At 45.1% G+C, this 18,770-nt stretch overlaps 1 protein-coding gene across 1 annotated transcript; it reads right to left on the bottom strand.

Moving 5' to 3' along the window:
• Nucleotides 1–5,833: 5,833 nt before the first annotated feature.
• On the bottom strand, nt 5,834–16,641 carry H2-Eb1 (histocompatibility 2, class II antigen E beta). The gene is made up of 6 exons (NM_010382.2): nt 16,461–16,641; nt 12,648–12,917; nt 8,057–8,338; nt 7,355–7,465; nt 6,929–6,952; nt 5,834–6,634 (listed from the first exon to the last, which is right to left on the bottom strand). The coding sequence occupies exons 1-6, from the start codon at nt 16,552–16,554 to the stop codon at nt 6,621–6,623; spliced, it is 795 nt and encodes a 264-aa protein (NP_034512.2). The 5' UTR covers nt 16,555–16,641; the 3' UTR covers nt 5,834–6,620.
• Nucleotides 16,642–18,770: the final 2,129 nt, after the last annotated feature.

Here is an 18,770-nt window from a genome sequence, read left to right as displayed (position 1 = left end):
TAATTGGACAGGGAAAATCCTGGGGAAATTATTTGTGCTAATTCTTCTCTGAAGGTCTTTTAGAATTTCAAGCTGATCCCATCTGGCCCAGGTTTTATTGGTTGGGTGAAATATATTTCTCTAGGTGTTATGTGTCACTTTAACTTGCTTATTTGACCTTGCTTTAACTTTGGTAGGTCATAGATATCAAGAAATCTATCTGTTCCTTTTAGATTTTCCAGTTTGGTGGAGTACAGATTCTTTTAAGCAAGTCCGTATGGGTATCTGGATTTCCCCTGTGTCTGATGTAATTTCTCCTTTTTCATCTCTGATTGTATTAATTTGGAACTTCTCTCTCCCTCTTTTAGTTAACTCTGCTATCTTGTTGATTTCCTTAAAGAACCAACTCTTTGTTTCATTGATTCTTTGAATTGCTTTGTATTGTTTGTTTCTCTTGGCATCTACTGGTTTTGTTATTTTTTCTTGTTGTCCTAGAGCAGTCGTGACCATGATCTCTCTCCTATTGTCTGAACTTACTCCTGCGAACTTGCTTCTTCCACCTGTCTGCTTTGTTTACCATGGGTTGGAGACACTGAATTCATTTCTGTACAATGGTAATAATAATAATAATAATTTTCTGTCTTGTTCCATTTTTCACTCAGTAGTGAATGGTCCAGTCTCCATGAGTTTCCATTCTTCCTGTAATTTTTGATATCCTGGTTTAAACTATGGTAATCAAGTAAGATGTGCAGCATTTGAAGAGGAAACTTTGGTTCCTTGTAAAATCAGCTGTGTTGGATGGTGTTTTGCTGGGGCAATTATGTGAAGGAGCATTTTCCTGAAGCAGACACACGTGAAAGTATGTTTTGCTAAAGCCAACACATAAAAGAATGTTTAGCCAAATCAGACACAGGTAAAAGGATGCATGAAAGGACATGAGATAAAGGATTCTTCACGAAGGGCATGCATGTATTGGTCTACCTCAATTGAGCTCCATTTGTAGAGACTCCATACAGAGAAATGCACCAAAAATCTCCTGGTGGTATGCTTCTTCCACTTCCTCAGACTCAGCATTGAGGACAAGGTAGAAGAAATAGGTACTTCAGTCTACAAAATGTCAGATCTTAAAAAAAAATTAGGCATAAAACATCAAGGAAATGTCAGACATTAGGAACACATCAAATCTATGGATAGTAGGGATAAAGGAAAGAGATGAGAACCAGGTCAAGGTCACAGAAACCATTTTCACCAAAATCATAGAAGAAAATTTCCCAAATTTAAGACCGTTCTTCAGGTTGGGAGTGAGAGAAAGAATGGGCATCAGCCAGGAGGAGAGACTGAGAGGGTCAATGGGAAAGGCTGAGCTGGGTCCCCAGTGATTTTAATGCATTTTCTTAATTTAATGCCATTGTCACAGTAGGTCAAATTCCATCATCGCCCCTTCTGGTGGAAAGATCAAGAGATGCTGACTAACCTCACAGAAGAACACAAAGCAGGAAACAATATAGTCTGGATTCAAGAGTTTCTTGGCTCCAGATCTCACCAGTCAGATACAACTAGGCAAGGGAAGTATCTAAAGATAGATGACACATCAAGAGAAGAAGTCCCAAGATGAAGAGCAAGCTGATAACTTGGGGAGACATCAAAACTTGAACCTATCAACCCAAAACTTTTGGAGAACAAAGAGGGTACAATACTACTGTCCCCAAATGATGCTGTTATATTTAATGACATGTTGGTTCTCAGTTGTCAATGCAGGATTCAAATGCCATTGTCGGAGTAGATAAATGGCTCACTGTGTTGTGTAGTTTTTGCTACCCTACTGTGAGCTCCAGGTAGACCATGCTACCAGACCTCCCTAGGTTCCCTCAGATTTGTGGATCAGAGACAGACACACACACACACACATCACCTTATTTTTGATATGCATCATCTCAGTGACCAGGCCCTCTAAGTCTTTCCCAATATTGCATTTTTCTTTTCACTCCAAGCTTAGCCCCTTAAATATTCCCTCAGCTTAATTATATTTCTAATATCTGACCTGATGCCCCAGACCCAGTTAGGGAAGCGGCCAAGGGCCACTCCAGCCTAGATCTCACAGGGTTGATGGTTCTTTCTTCCTCTGAAACATGGCAAATACTCTCTCTCTCCTCCTTTCTATCTACAGGCCTGCCTGTGGAAAACCTGAAAGTCCTGCCTTTTCCATCCAGCTCATTGGTCACTAGCATCTTTATTGATCAATCAAGAACCAAGTGAGGAACAGGACCTTCAGTGTTCACATGCAGATTCCCAATCAAAACATCAGAGCCACCCCTTACATCTCACCTTTTCTGACCAATTAAAACAAAAAACCTCTCAGGCCGGGCGTGGTGGAGCACGCCTTTAATCCCAGCACTCGGGAGGCAGAGGCAGGCGGATTTCTGAGTTCGAGGCCAGCCTGGTCTACAGAATGAGTTCCAGGACAGCCAGGGCTACACAGAGAAACCCTGTCTCGAAAAACCAAAAAAAAAAAAAAAAAAACCTTCTCTCAGACACATAAATTGAACAAAACTATACAATCATGGAAATTACAACATATGATATACAGTTAACATCCAGTCCATCATATTTGTCAATTAGATAAAGTATTCTACTATCATTCCTATCTTGAAGAGTTACAATTCTATCCCTGAATTTTGTTTAGATTTTAACCTGTAACAGAATCTGACAACCATGTGTCTACAATATAGCCTCTCTGTCAATGCTAAACAACATGCGTTTGATTATGAGGGTATAACTAGTCTTCAACCAAATCAGAAATCCAAGAACAACTTAAACATTTCCTTAATATATAGAAAACACCAAACATAGCTTTCAAAACTTAAACAATTATAGAGACAGCTGACTACCTGGAGAGCCCCTAATTTCCCATAACATTGGAGCAACTGTCTTCACCCTTCTGTCACAGAACCATCTGGCAGGTCTTTGGTGATGGGGGCAATATGAAGGACAAGCTTACCCTGTCCTGGCAGAGCTTCGTAGTCAACTATCCCACCTCTGTTTGTCCTTTTGGACAGTATATTCTCTGTTGATGATATAACTTATCTGATGATGATAAGTTTTGTTCCATGGCTACCTTGCCACAATAAGCAACCTTTCATGGAGGCAAAAATGTTCAACTCTTTTTTTAAAGGGGAATGGGGAAGCTGTCAGGAGTACACAGATCTCATGGTCAAAAGATCCTTAATAATGAAATAACATTAAATGTCACAGTCTGTGGGTGTTTGGTGCTTTTGAAAACTATTTAAGTAAAGTATCTCTCAACTGTTAAACCTTAGCTGCTCCTAGCCACTCCTATTTGAGTAAACTGAAAACAGTTTATTATAATTAAATCAGAGTCTAACAAACCATGAGTTTGCTCTTTGGCCATTAACTTGTGTTACTTAATCACCTTTAACTGTTTGTAAAGCAGCTGTCAGAAGGATTGGATCTAAGCCTCATATACTTTAGTGAGTTGTATAGACACAATGCCTATCTAAGTGTAACAATAGTAATTTCAAATTTTGTATCAATATACAGATTTATATCAATGAAAACCTTAATCCTATATCAATACATAATTTCTGTACCAATGATACAGAATATATTTTGATACAGATTTTAGGTTTTCATTGGTGGGAATTTCTTATATTGATACAAAATTTGAGAATAATAGTGTTACTCTTAGATAGGCAAAGTGCCTATACAACTCATCTAACAATACAAGGGTTAGACCCATTTCTTCTAATAGCTGCTATTACAAACTAAGACGAGTAAGCAACAGAAGTTAAGGGCCAGATAGCAAACTTGTGGTTATGTTAGATTCTGATTTAATTATAATAAAGTACCTTCAATTTACTCAAATAGAACTGGTTAAGAGTAGCTAAGGTTTAACAGTTCAAGATATTTCACTTAGTCTTCAAAAACATCAAAAATCCATAGAACGTGGCATTTAATGTTATTTCATTATTAAGAATCATTTCACAGTGAGATGTGTCTGCTCTGGACACTTTTCCCATTCTCCTTTTTTAAAAATTGAATATCTTTACCTCCAGGTGAGGTTGCTTATCATGACAAGGTAGCCACAGGACCCAAATTGCCTATTTCATCTACAGACAAAATACTGTCCAGAAAAGGATACACTATGCAAAGTAGTTGACTGATTGCTCTGCCAATACGGGGTAAACAATCCTTCATAATCCTGCTTTACAAAGGTCTGTCAGATGATTGATCCTGGACCAGAAAGCCAATGACAGATGCTCCAAAGTTATAAGAAATCAGTGGGCTGTCCAGGTAGTCAGCTGTTTCTATAATTTTTTTAAGTTTGAGAAGTTGTGTTTGGCTGGGCAGTGGTGGTGAATGCCTGTAATCCCAGCACTTGAGAGGCAGAGGCAGGCAGATTTCTGAGTTGGAGGACTGCACAGAGAAACCCTGACTTGAAAAACCAAAAACCAAAAGGCAAAAAAAAAAAAAAAAGTTGTGTTTAGTGCTTCCTGCATACCCAGGTAATGTATACGTTTTTCTTGGACTGCTAACAGGATTGAAGATTAGTTATACTCTCATAATCACTCAAGTTTTTTAACACTGAGAGAGAGGTTATAGAGTGGAAGATATGGTTTTCAGATGGCTTTACAGACTAAAATCTAAACAATCCAGGGATAGAACCATAATTCTTTAAGTTACAAATGATAGTAGAGTACTTTTTTCTAATTGACAAATATTATGGACTGGAAATTAAAATTATATATCATATATTGTAATTTACATAATTGTTATAGTTTTGTTCAATTTATGTCTGGGAGAGAGATTATTATTACTATTATTATTATTAGACAGGAAAGGTGAGATATAGAAGGTGGGGCTGATGCTAAGGTCCTGTTCCCCAATTGGTTCTTGATCAATCAATAAAGATACCAGTGACCAATGTTTGAGTGAGGGGCAGGACACTTAGAGTTGTGTGGGAGGATTCAGGGAGAATGGGGAGAACTGGGGAAAAAGAGGAAGCAGTAGTAACAGGAGATAAAGCCAATGACCCACGTGAGGTTTTGGTTGGACTGGCAACTGGCCTGGAGTGGCAGGGGAGGTTTAGGAATGCCCAGTCAGTGAGTTAGCAAAGACATTTTAAGATAAAGTCGTGTGTGTGTGTGTGTGTGTGTGTGTGTGTGTGTGTGTGTGTGTGTTGATTTTTATCCATGGACCCAAGGTAATCTGGGTGAGGACTAGTAGTGTGTTCCACCCTTAAAGAGCTTAAAGTGGAGTAGGAAAACTACCTGCATCAGCTTCCATGGCCTGAGCCATCTCCCTGCTACTCAAGGGTTACGTCCCATATAATTTCTATAGGACATGTATTCCCCTCAGGAAATTGCCTACTAGCATATCCACCTTTGACTCATCATTTTGCTTAGCTAGTTTGTTTCATTGTTCCTGAATTGTTACAGTTCATGCCTTTTTTTTTCTTTTGTTTTTCTTTGTTTAATGTATGTCCTTGTGTGTGCAGGCCAGAGCAAAGCCTCAGGTGTCTGCAGACTGGCTCATCACGTGGAACTCCATGGCAGAATTGTCCAGATTCTTGAGCAGGTACCTTTCTCTTCCCATCCTGCTGCTCCACAGAGCAAAGGACAGAGCCTGTGGGATTTGGAGCATGGCCCTGACTGTGTTCTCATATAGATATCGACAAGGCCCACAGCAACATCTTTCTCATCTAACAGATTCTCACAGATGGTGTAAGTGAAGGGAGAAGGGATTCTTGTGTGCTTCAATGACTCTGTCTGTAATGATTATAGGTGGTATTCTCAAATTTAATCCAACTTGTAAAAATACTCTAATTGACAATTAATGAATTAAAACTGAATTTATTTCTTATACAATAACTCCCATGCTTATTATGTGTGCCTTCTCCCAGCCTTGAGCAGGCTGATTTAGACCTTGTTCATGCCACAGCCTGCTAGCCCACATAGGGTGGAGTCTTCTGACGTAGGGAACATCTATTGTCCTGCCACATCTGCTGAGAGGCTGAGTTTGTTTTCCTGAGGAGATTCTGACAAGCCAGGAGAACCTGGCATAGTAGGGGATGGGTCCCCCGCCGCTTTAGGTTCAGATTCAAAATGTAAACATTGGACCTTCATCAGAAACTTTGTCTTGGTCTCATTCTTCTCTCGCCACCCCCCCCCCACCCATACAGCCCCAGCTTTCCTTTCAGGAGCCCAGTTCATGTAGCTGCTGGCATCTACAATTATGCATGAACAGTGTCTTATAGTGGGTCCTGTCTTTCTTTTTACTGTTTCTTCTGCTTGAAACTCTATGAAGCAGATGACTTTCATTATTTGTTTATTTGAGAAAAATGTAAAAAAGCATATGACAGCAGACTGGCTCAGAAGTGCCAGACAAAAGGCAAGGGACAAAAGGGGACAGGAGATGTGAAGAGTGGGGCCTCTGTCCTGGGAGCTGCAAGGCCTGGGTCAGGGATAAACAGCCATCAGGAGCACAGATCTCCAGGGTGGAGAATCAGGAGGAGCCAGGTCCTGGAAGAGCAGTGTCTCTGGAGGGATGTGGGCCAAGCAGGACATGTTTTCATGGCATGGAGACACGGGGGGAATTCCTTCCTTCAGCCTTGTTACTTCATCTCAGCTCAGGAGTCCTGTAGAGCACAGGGGACAGGGCTGTTTCCAGACCTCACTCTGCAGTGGCTTCTCTGACTGCTTCAGGCCTCTCCTTACAGCATGGCAGTGAGCAGAGAGGAACTTCTCATGCCCCGAATCATTGCTGCTTCAGAGCACAGGCTTCAGTAAGTGCAGGGAGCAAGGCTCAGTGCTAACTGCCTGGCCAACCCTGGGATCTCAGTCTTCCCCATTTTGTGCCCTGAGTCCATCACCCCAGCCCCCATACTGTAGGGAAAGCAGATCTGTCTCTGAGAGAAGACAATGGGTGTTACCTGTTGGCTGAAGTCCAGACTGTCCTAGAAAAGAGAGAATAAAATAGATGCTTACATGCATGAAGGCAGATCTGTCCCCAGACACATGTCCCCAGACTCTGAGCTGCCACCTGAGATTCCTCTGGTAATACTGCCCAGAGCACACAGAACCAAGAGGAGCATGGACAGAGGGAGGGGCTTAGGGAGCTTCAGTCACCGGCAGTGACCATGGCTCCCCCCAGTCTTCCTCTGTCCTCAGGTCTCAAGCCAGAATCAACTTAACTCTCCCATGTGTTATCCCTTCTCAGGGTCAAATCAAGTAAACACAGACTATTGCATTCAGAATCCAATGAAACCTGAGGTCACAGGGCCAATGGCATCCTGAGAACAAAGCCATGGCTTTTCCCTGAAATGCTATGGAGTTGGGGCTCCCACCAGGCTCCTTACCTTTCTGGTTCCTGAAGTAGATGAACAGCCCCGCTCCCAGGAAGAGCAGGCCCAGCACGAAGCCCCCAACTCCACTCAACATCTTGTTCTGTGCAGATGTGGATTGTGCTTCTGAGAAAGGAAGCCAAAGGTTTGGAGGGTTTTAGCCCAAATCCCATTTCCACTCCGGACCCCCTGAGACTTGGAGCTTTGAGCCCAAGGAAGAAGCGTGTTCTAGAAGATCTGGCAGTCAACATTCCTGGTCATGTTGAGAAACCAACAAAACAGGAAAAGGCTCACACCATGAAGAGCCTTAAACATGACCACCCTGAGCCGAGCTGACAGGAAGCTGCTGAGCTCTGAGGGGTAGCAAAGGCAGAGCTATGACTATATGTCCCTGAGGTCAGCCATGACCCTGCACTGCTCCTTGTCCATCAGCAGCAGCAGCAGGAGGAACACAACCCAGCTAGCGGCAGAGGCTGCAAGAAGATTCCAGGACCTGTTATGTCACTGGCAGGCTCAGATGAGTCTATGGGGGCATAACTGCTTCCCAGGGGGCAACTGTGCTTGTAGAAGCTTCACGCACCTACCCTGTAAGCCATGGTGAAAGGCAGGACAGCACAAAGCCAGTGGAAAGAGTGTGTGGGTGGAGAAAGCTGACAGGCAGGGATAAACCACACCCACCCGGGCGGGCATTCACAGAGTCTGGAAGTTACCACTCACTCCACTCGACCGTGACAGGGTCGGTCAGGCTGGGATGCTCCACCTGGCAGGTGTAAACCTCTCCACTCTGAGGAACCGTCTCCAGCATCACCAGTGTCTGGAAGGTCCAGTCTCCATTTCGGACCAGGCCCGTGGACACAATTCCTGTTTTCTCCTCCTTGCCATTCCGGAACCATCTGACTTCAATGTTGCCAGGGTAGAAGTCACTCACAGAGCAGACCAGGAGGTTGTGGTGTTCCAGGGGCTGTGTCTTTGTGGGGTACACAGTCACCGTAGGCTCAACTAGAGAAAGATAGGTGAGAAGGAGCCATGAGGGTGGAGCTGTCCTCCTTGTAGGCTGCCTGCATGCCTGCCTGCCTGCCTGCCTGCCTACCTCCATCTATCCATCCAGACTGGATCCAGGCAGGCTAAGGTTCTACAGTCGCCCAGGACTCAGGTTCTGTTTTCACAATTTACTGTCAGCTCCACTCTCAGGAGGAATCACCAGCTGGAGGTGAAGCTCCAGGCGGAGAGAAACAGGCTCTCCTCTCAGCTGTGATACTTTAACCAACAGCTAAGCGACACCCACATACCCTGTGTGTATAGCACATGGGTTCTGTTTCTTCTTGTCTGTAGATGGTGAAAGTTCTTTGGGTGAGGCAGGAAGACTTACTGAGTGTTACTCCTTTCTCATCTGTTTTGGCAAAACTCTAAATCAACTTTGCCATATCTGACATCATTACTTCTTCATGTCGGCTAAACAGGGATTCACAGTCACATCAGCAGGGGCCAGACTGTGAGCTGCAGGGATTGTGGGCTGAGCTGCAGTCTGCACCCTGACCATGCAGAGCAGTGGACAAACAGCAGATGGCAGTGCTGAGCGAGGATCCTCTCCCAGCTGAAGAAGCCAGGCCATTTTCATTTTGTGTGTGCTTTTTTTCTAGGCAACAAGTCATAACAGCCATTCACATGACCCATTATTGTAAATAAGGGATGGGGAATCCCATTAAAATTAGTTTATAGAAGCCTTCATTTTCTTTGGTTATTTCCGGTTGATCTCTTTACAATCTTCTGAAGCTGAGTGAAGAAGCTGTCGTACCATCTTGAGCTGTGCAGATGGGGTTGTGGTCCCACACCTTGAGTCATGCAATCAGGGTTGGGGGTTTCAACATCACAAACTGTCCTGGGTAGTTTTATGTTGATCTGACACAGCTAAAGTCACTTGAGAGGAGGGAACCTCAATTTAGAAAATGCCCCACAAGATTGGGCTGTAGGTAAGCCTTTAGGGCATATTCTTAATTAGTGATTGATGGGGGGGGGAGGGACTCACCCACTGTGGGAGGTGCTGTCCCTTGATGGTTGTCCTGGGCTCTATAAGAGAGCAGGCTGAGCAGGCTCTGAGGAGCAACCCACTCTCCATGGCCTCTGCATCAGCTCCTGTTTCCAAGTTCCTGCCCTGCTGGAGTTTCTGTCCTGACTTCCTTTACTTATGAGAAGCATAAAGAAGTGTAAGCTAAGCAAGCCCAAGATTAACTGCAATTCGGCTGTGGACCTACAACATCTCAACCCTGACTTTCAGACTTAGGAAATCCACTTCGGTCCCAGCCTCTACCTCCTCCAGGGCCCGACACACTTCTCAGGCACTCTGCCAAGAGCCTTGGCCACTCAAGGACCCAAACAAAGGCCTGGTCTTTTCTTCTCATCAGGAAAGAGTTCAAACACCGTTGACTTGAGCCTACCCCACCATGAACCACAGTACTACCCAGGCTAGCAGGCAGAAGGCAGCCCACCCCCGGGTCCCAGAAAGGCTCAAATAATACATACAATGTCTAAATCCTCAATAGCCAGACACCCAAAGGATGTGGCAGCAACATTTATCTAAATTAGGTTGGTCTTGGACATTGCCTCCATTCAAAATGCCAGATTTTTTAAAAACTGCAGACATACAGGCTTCAGTCTGAACTTCCCTAAATCCAGGTTTTGGGGAACTGAGCTCTGGCTTCATCTACAGCAACACCTCTGTCCCAGCTTCAGTGACTGCACACATGTGGATCTAGGCACCACCCAGCCCCTGACACCCTCATGAGACCTCCCTGTCCTTATGCAGTGTTGGCAGCACTGAGTGGCAGGCACAGTGTGGAAACTGCCATTGGCTTCAGTGTGCCTGTCCTAGCCCCTGTGTGGCAGCATGTCTACATCCCGGGAGGACAGCTGCAGAGCACTACAGTGTAAAAGAATAAATTGCTGGGCATATCCACTTCCCCTGCCCATAGCTATCTGCCAACAACAGCACCATATACCGGAGCAAACCTAGACACAGTAGAGACAGGATGTGACCTTGAGGTGCAAGCCAAACATGACTATGCCACCTGCTACCAAGCCTTTTATGTCCTAGGAGGACAGTAAAAAAAACACAAGGAAAGCACAAAGACAAGAGTGCTCGCCATCATTGTTGTGGGGGAAAAATCAAGGCTTTGTAGCCATCTTGGTAAAGGGCAGTCACATGACTGACTGTGTCATCTGTGTTAAGGGAAAGTCATGGCTTCATTGCCATCTGCAGAGAAAGACCTAAGATGCTGTGGCTAAAGAAAATCAGATGGCAGATCTAACCGCCAAACAGTCAGCCCAAGGAGCAATGATCCTGGCAGTCAAGAAGCCTAAAGATTATTATGACATCAGGGAGACCAGCTTTAGATACACCCCTGAGCACTATCAAGTTATGGACATTATTTGACCCACCTGGGGGCCAAGAAATTAAAAGGTGTGGTTAGGTCCTCCTACTACTATGTTATAGGACTCTCTGACTTGGCAGAAAAAATAGTCAAAAGCTGCAAGGCCTGTGCTATGACGAGGTAAAATTTCTAAAAGAAATCTTCCCAAGGTAATTGGGTCCAATAACGGACCTGTCTTTGTTGCCCAGGTAAATCAGGGACTGGCCAAGATATTGGGGATTGATTAGAAGTTACATTGTGCATGCAGGCCCCAAAGCTCAGGACAGGTAGAGAAAATGAATAGAACCATTAAGAGACCCTTACCAAATTGACAGTGGAGACTGGCGCTAATAATTAGATAGCTCACCTACCCTTTGTGCTCTTCAGGGTTAGAAACACCCCTGGACAGTTTAGACTAACCCCCCTATAAATTACTCTACAGGGGGCCCCCTCCACTGGTTAAAAATAGCCTCTGCACATAGTGCTGACATGCTGCTTTCCCAGCCTTTGTTCTCTAGGCTCAAGGCGCTTGAGTGGGTGAGACAGCAAGCAAAGAAGCAGCTCCAGAAGGCCTGCTCCAGAAGACCTAGAAGCACCACATCTCTTCCAAGTTAGAGATTCGTTCTACATTAGACGTCTCCACGCAGAAAACCTTGAGACTTGGGTAGAAAGACCCTTATCTTGTACTCTTGACCACCCTACTTTCTACCTTTATAAGACCCCTTTTGATTTTACTTCTGCTTTTAATTATAGGTCCATGTATATTAAATAGACAACTCACCTTTATTAAAACAAAAATTAGTGCAGTGCGGCTTTTAGCTTTAAGACAACAGTACCATGCCCTAAAGGATCAAGTATGTCAGGAAAAAGATAGTGTCTAGTTCTAAGATTAGAACTACTAACAAGTAGAAGTGGGGAATGAAAAAGTAAAACGCAAAAACAAAATTCTGGGCCTTTAGGCCCAGGCTTGAGAATGTGACCTCTGTGACTTAATGCTCCAAGGAATGCTAATCATAAAACAGATAGCGACATTTCTCCACCCACCCACTTCCTGAGTTCAAAGAGTGTTCATTCAAAGAAAGTCACCCTGACCATTGCCAGAACCCGCTATGCAAATGTGCTATTGTTAGGGGCTCTTAGAAACTGTCTTGAGAGATAACCTGAACAATTACCAGGTATTCCTTGTGACTCTTGTGACTTTGCACTTCCTTGGGACTCTTAACTGGTATCTTTTGTATTTTCCAACAAAGCCCTCCCCACTTCCTTGAGTTGTGGTTTCTTCCTTTAAATACCCCCTTACCCAGCTACTCGGGGTGCCACAGTCCTCTACCCCTGCGTGGTGTATGACCATGGGCCCAAGAGCGCTCTTAAATAAAAGTCCTCTTGCACTTTGCAGCAAGACCGTTTCTTGTGTGATTTGGGGTGTCGCCTCTCCTGAGTCAGAACGTGGGGGAGTCCTCACGTTGTGGGTCGTTCACAACCTGAGATTCAAAACTGTACTTGGCTGAGGCCTTCCGCACACCGTGTAGGTAGGTCTCCATCAGTGCTACTCTCCCTTTGGGGACGACCCCACTCCGGGGTCCAGCTTTACTTTCCTCTGCCCACCCCTCTCCTAGCCCTCCTGCTTAAGGTGAAAGTATGTTTAATGCAGTTTTCACTCATGGGTCGCTGTCCTGGGCAGTCCTGACTTTTTGCTCGGGCCAGTGAGGAGATCAGCAGTTAATGGTACCAAGGATGAATTCCGTTCCCCTGCCAAGAGGCTGCTTAAAAGCGCCTGTGGCTCCAGCTGCAGGGAACCCAGCATTCCCTGCGGCTCCTGCGCACATGCGCACCGCCTTCTGCTGCTCCCCACAGCCCCACCCTCACCGTGGTTCCGCCCCAGCCACCCTGTCCTGTCTCACCTCTCCGCCGCACAAGGAATTTATCCGAGATCTCATAGTTGTGTCTGCACACCGTGTCCACCTCGGCCCGCTTTTGCTCCAGGAACTCCGGCTGGCTGTTCCAGTTCTCGGCGTCTGGCCGCCCCAGCTCGGTCACCGCGCGGAACTCGCCCACGTCGCTGTCGAAGCGCAGGTTCTCCTCCAGGTTGTAGAAGTATCTTTCCAGAAGCCGCACGCGCTGCGTCCCGTTGTAGAAATGACACTCAGATTTACAGTATTCCAAAAACCATGCTGTGGAGACAAGAATTATCTTCTTCTCTGCCGACAAGATGCCCGAGTCCCTCTCAGCTGCCCGAATGACCGACCAGACCCAAGTTCTACCCTGCTCACTTCTGAGGTCTCCACAACTAACAGGGCAGAAGGACGCACGCCCCAGCTCCACCCCAGGCTGGACAGTTACAGCTGTGCTACCCAGTGAAGTGATGGAGGAACTCGGGGAACCCGCCCCCTATTCCCAGTGGGACTGGACAGTCCTCCTCCCTCAGTCCTCTCCCCCTCATTTCTTTAACCTTCATCATGACCTCAAGGTCCCAAGCGACAGAGAGGTCGAGTGGCCATTTTATCTCCCAGTGGATTCTTCTGCTTTGGTTTTTAAATAAAAATTTCTCATACAATAGATTCTCTTCATAGCCTCCTCTCCAACCACCTAAAGCCACACTTGGTTCTCTTACACATTAGAAAATACTCAATTAGGACCACCTCAAATCAAACAAACAAACAGGACGAAATAAACAAAAAGTGATTTAAAAAACTATAAGAAACACAGACACACACATACAAACAAAAAGGAATAATAAAACAGACAAAATCTGAAACCCTAATATATAAGCAAAAACTCTGTAAGGCAAATAAATAAATAATTTTTTTTAAATTCTGCAAGAAAACCACTGGATTTTCTTTCTATTGGAACATCTACTGCTGGGCTAGGGGCCTGCCTATAAGTGTGGTTCAAACCCAGTAAGACTCTTATTTTTGAGATTGTCATATAATTCAACCATTTCCCCTGTTCCTTTTCCTCCCCCTGAACCTTCCTATGTACAACTCCATGTTCTCTTTCAAATTCATGGCCTCTTTTGTCCTTAATTGTTGTTACATACATACATACATACATACATACATACATACATACATACACATATGTGTGTGTGTATATATATATATATATATATGTATATGTATATATATATACACACACACACACAAACATATATATGTATTCCAGCAACACAGGGAGCCATTGGGTATACCCCTTCCTGATCCTGCCCCACCTGGAGCTAAGCTGGAGACCAGGACTCACCAGCTCAGAAGACACCTCCCTCCCACCCTTCAGGCTCAAGCTCCTTAACACACCACACAGAACACAGTAAATCTTCCTCAGTGCCCGCCCTGTGCAGGCCTGCGCTGCCCATGGAAACCCTAAGAGGAGAAACGGAGGCCTCCCTCCATGCCAGAGCTTTAAACTGTGAAGGTGGGGAAGAAGCGGGGAGGGGATGGAGTTCCATTAACAGGAAGTCTTGAGTGACAGGAGGGGAAGGGAAGCATCCTGGGGACAGAAAGTGAAGTTCTGTCACAGATGTGAGCCAGAAGAGGGTGGTGGCTGCAAATGTCAGAAGAGGGGATACAGGGAGTAGAGGAGCAACTCTTAGGTGAGGTAACAAACACCTCATGCCAGCACTGAGTTCATGAATAACAGAGCACAGGACATTGGGGCAACAATGAGAGATGAGACTTGGGGGATCAAAAGCAGCCCCAGCTCAAAAGCCTTGGAGTTGATGGAAGCTGTCTGTTTTTCACTGAGAGAAAACAACTGGAGAAGTTTCTGGAAATTGAGACCGTGATCCCAATACTGAGCTACAATCTGTTATCTGAATTACAGATGCAGAGAATTCAAAAACCAGACCGTTTTAAAATCAGATGCCAAATGTGACCCCAGGTAAGGTAAGGGCGTGTCTCCAGGATCTGGTGGGTCAGTCAGTCATGTGAGTTCCTCTAGTCTCAATAGAGGACGACACATTAGATGGACGTCTTTTCATCTTCACACTTAATCTAACTCAGAAATGTACAAGAGATTTGTGAAAAGCAACTGAAATAAAGGCGAGCACCAGCCATTATCAACCTCACGCTCAGTAGGATGAAGTTTGGTGTGTTTCCTGAGAAGTATTTGCAGCAGTCATCACTGTGGCTCATGAATTTAACAGAGATTTCAGTGATGGAATCACTTGTCCCTGTGTTTGAGACAACACAGACAATAGTGAGGAGAAAAGACAAAATGGAAAAAAAAATAAAAAAGGACAGTTCTGGAAGTCATAAGAATGGTCCCTGTGACAAATGATGCAAGGGCAGGATTCTGGTCTGTGGGAGGTGGCAATGAGATGAGAGGCAATCTGGAAGCTTCCATGTGCCCTTTGAGAACAGCTTACAGAGAGGAAGCACACAGTGTGGCAGCAGGACCCTAATGCTTTACATGGCCATTTCTCCCAATCCTCAGAGAGCTCTATGAAAAAGATCATCTCTTCCACATTTTACATTGCAGCCAAAGCCAAAAGGGGTCAGAGGGCTTGCCCACAGTCCCAGCATTCTGGGGTCTCAGATTATTTTTTAAATTATTTATTTTCATTTTATGTGCATTGGCATTTTGTGTGCATGTGTGTCTGTGTGAAGATGTTGGAACTCCTGGAGTTCAGACAGTGGTGAGCTGCCCTGTGAGTGCTGGGAATTGAGCCCAGGCTCTCTGAAAGCACAGCCAGTGACCTTAACCACTGAGCCATCTCTCCAGCCCAGGGTCACAGTTTCAGCAGTGTTGATAACCCCATCTTTTATCTCCCATGTGCATAGCACAGACTTTGATTTTTCTGTGTGTGATGTATATGTGGGTCATGAAGCTAGGAAGGGATCATACAATGCAAAGAGAAGTCAGGTCCTTTTCATGGGCTCAGGGCAGAGAATGTTAAAGAAAAACAATATGCAGACATGTTCAGAACATGAACACTGAACCAGTCTAACCTGCCCCGGGGTCTCAGAAGGGACTTCCAGTTCTTTAGAATAACCCACAGATGCCCATTTCCAGATCTAAGACCCTCAGCATTAGCTGCTGTGTGCGCCCAGGACAAGGGGAAACACTAACCACCACCCAGCAGAGGTTCTGCATGGGAACAGGCTACACAAGCACTGGAGTCAGTGAGAGAGAAAAAGGAAGCCCTGGGTTACGCCTCACAGGTAGCAATGTGTGGCAGTGGCCTCACAGCCTGCAGAGGGTGCACAGGAATCTCCCTGTGATGACCTCACTGCCCCTTGACTCTATGACACCTCCACAGAAATCTTCTGATTAGATATCAATATTTTACTGTTTGGCCCAAAACAACAGAAAACATACATAAAAAGTAGAATAGAAACACACATAGGAAGTTCTATTTTTAAAGAGAAACCACTTTGTCTGGCTTTATCTCAACACAGTGAAGACAGGGCCTGTCCCAGAAGTTAATTTAACATCATGATTCATCGATCTTCTCAGGGCCCTAAAGGAATATGACGCAGGTGTAGATGTTACTGGGAGAAACTTGAAAAGCAATGGCTGATACCCAGCGGCCTCTCACACAGATCTGAGAGCACAAACATCCAGGCTTCTGTTTGGGGACATAGTTTAGAGTTCATGTGAGGACTGTGCATGCTCACAGAAGATATCAATAGTTCCGAGGGACTTGGCCTGGACAGTGAGAATGTTAGCTCCTTCCTTCCCCGACCCCGAGCATCCCAGCACCTGAGGTGTGCACTTACGTCTGGAGTCTCTGACCAAAGCCACTGGAGGGCTCAGCACTGTCAGCAACAGGATCACAGCTGCCACACAGGGAACTCTGGGGAGCCACACCATGCTGCAGGAGAGGAGACACAGGAGTCAGAGGGGAAGGCAAGCTTCAGACTGTAACTTTATTCTCTTTACTCATTGCTAAGATAATAAGAGACAGGGCATTCACTGCTTTGCCACTGGATTGGGTAAGGCCAGTGCTGGGAGCCAATCAGCATCAAAGGAGTCCAGCATCATCAGTTGCTAGTTAGAGATTCAGTTTGCAGGTCCCCTTCTGAAACTTGCAGTTCTCTTCATTACATGGATACTCAGTCTGGGCTGCTGGCCCATGCCTCATATCCCAGCACTCAGGAGGCAGAGGCAGCTGGATCTCTGTGAGATAGAAAGGTCAGCCTGCTCTACATAGTAAGATTCTGTCTCTAATTAACAAACAAATAAACAACAACAAAAACCAAACAAACAAAAGGAGAGTAGGGTTTTGCTTTGGGTTGTTTGTTTGTTTGTTTGTGTGTGTGTGTTTTTTTGGTTTTTTGTTGTTGTTGTTGTTGTTGTTGTTGTTGTTTAAAGAGGAAATGAATTTGGGAGGGAGACATTATTGGAAGGTTCCAAAAGAAGCTGGAAGGAGGTAGTGGGTGGTGGATAGGCTCAAAATACATTGTATACACATATAACTTCTTCTGGGTATAAATTATATATTATTTTTTAAAGGATCAATTTATTTTCTTTTTTAAAATGCTGGATCCAGTTGCAACTGAAACACTTTAATCAGGCCACAGAGCTGGGCCAGCTCTGGGATGGTCAGTCTTTTACTCAGTTTGAGCACTGGGGGAGTGTTTCCTAAACAAGGCTGTTGTGTGTTTGAAGTTGTGTGAGATCAAAGGTGAAGGAAGAGACTGTCAGCCAGGCACCTTTAGCCTGGCGCTTACTGCACTTCAGCTCAGTAGTGTCGGTGTTAAAAGTGACTGAAGTGTGTTTGTTTCAGGGAAAGTTGCCACCATCTCTAGAACTGAAGGCTGTGCTTCTGTGGACGCCTGGAGGAGCAACCTTCCCTGGTAACTAATGACGAAGCAGAATTTAGCCTCTTGATTGGACAGTGGAGTCTGCACTTCTTCAGATAGGGAAATTCTAACAAGCTAATGGAAAATTAAGGTTAGTCATGGTATAGTCCTGACATAAGGGATGTTCCCAGCTTGACCCCTGAACTGTTACTGATTTTAGTGGCACAGAGGAGGGTCCCTGTTGTTATCTAAAACCCAGTCCTCAAGGGAGACATTCAGAGCAGAGGCTGGGCATCCTGGGGAGATGAGGGTCTGGTTCAGTTGAAGTGTTGAGAGAGGGGAGAGAGAGGGGAGAGAGAGGAGAGAGAGAGAGAGAGAGAGAGAGAGAGAGAGAGAGAGAGAGAGAGAGACTGGGGAGTGTGGAGAGCATGGCAGAGCTGGATCAGGACTGAAGCAGTACTCTGACTTGGTGGGCCACCTTGAGAGATGTGTTCATCTATCTTTTAGCACAACAGGCTGAGGTCAGATCTAAAATTACTGTGGATTCTCAGGGAGGGAACTAGACTTCTCACAACCCTAAAGATTAGTATCGTATATGGGAAGAGTTTAAGTTCTTTCCCCATCTAGATCTCCTGTCAGCTGCCCCATGGCAAAGCATTGACCTCCTTAAAGTTTAAACTAACACTGGGCAGAATAAAGTACTAGGGGTTGAACCTAAGACCACAGCATGCTGGGCAAAGGCACTGAGCTACAGGCCCAGATCTCTCTCTCTCTCTCTCTCTCTCTCTCTCTCTCTCTCTCTCTCTCTCTCTCTCTCTCTCTCTCTCTCCCTTTCTCTCTCCTTTGAGGAAGGACTCATTAATTGCCCAGGCTAGCCTTGAACATGTGATCCTCCTGCCTTAACATCTGGACTTGCTCAGATCACAGACTGTGCTAAAAGACCCAGGTGGGAAGATTATTACGTTTAAAGTTTTTATTACATGGATTTATCTAGTGCGCATGTGTGTGTGCTTGAGTATGTGTGTATATGTGTCACATGTCACAGCATGCCTGTCACATGTGGTGGTCAAAGCTCAATTTTCATGACTCACTTTCTCCTTGTTGGGACCTAGGGTTTGAACTCCTCAGGTTTGGCAAAAACCAGCTTTACCTGCTGAGCCATGTCAGCAGACATTTGGAAGATTAGTTTTCAGAATCTGATTTCCTTATTTGACCAACTCCATGACCAGTAATTGCATGTGATGTGGACACTGTAGAACCTGACCACCTGGAGCTGGGAAATGG

This window comes from Mus musculus, chromosome 17, assembly GCF_000001635.26.
Source record: "Mus musculus strain C57BL/6J chromosome 17, GRCm38.p6 C57BL/6J".
Taxonomy (NCBI): Eukaryota; Metazoa; Chordata; class Mammalia; order Rodentia; family Muridae; genus Mus; species Mus musculus.
The sequence above is the reverse complement of the archived record's forward strand: the minus strand, read 5'-3'. Positions and strand labels throughout refer to the sequence as shown.

Excerpts from the sequence above, each read along its gene's own strand:
- H2-Eb1 (NM_010382.2), bottom strand. The coding sequence starts at position 16,554 with ATGGTGTGGCTCCCCAGAGTTCCCTGTGTGGCAGCTGTGATCCTGTTG. Across the intron at positions 8,339-12,647 it reads ATTCCTTGTGCGGCGGAGAG|TTGAGCCTACGGTGACTGTG; the intron begins GTGAGACAGGAC and ends ATCTTTCTCTAG. Across the intron at positions 7,466-8,056 it reads CCCTGTCACGGTCGAGTGGA|AAGCACAATCCACATCTGCA; the intron begins GTGAGTGGTAAC and ends TTCCTTTCTCAG.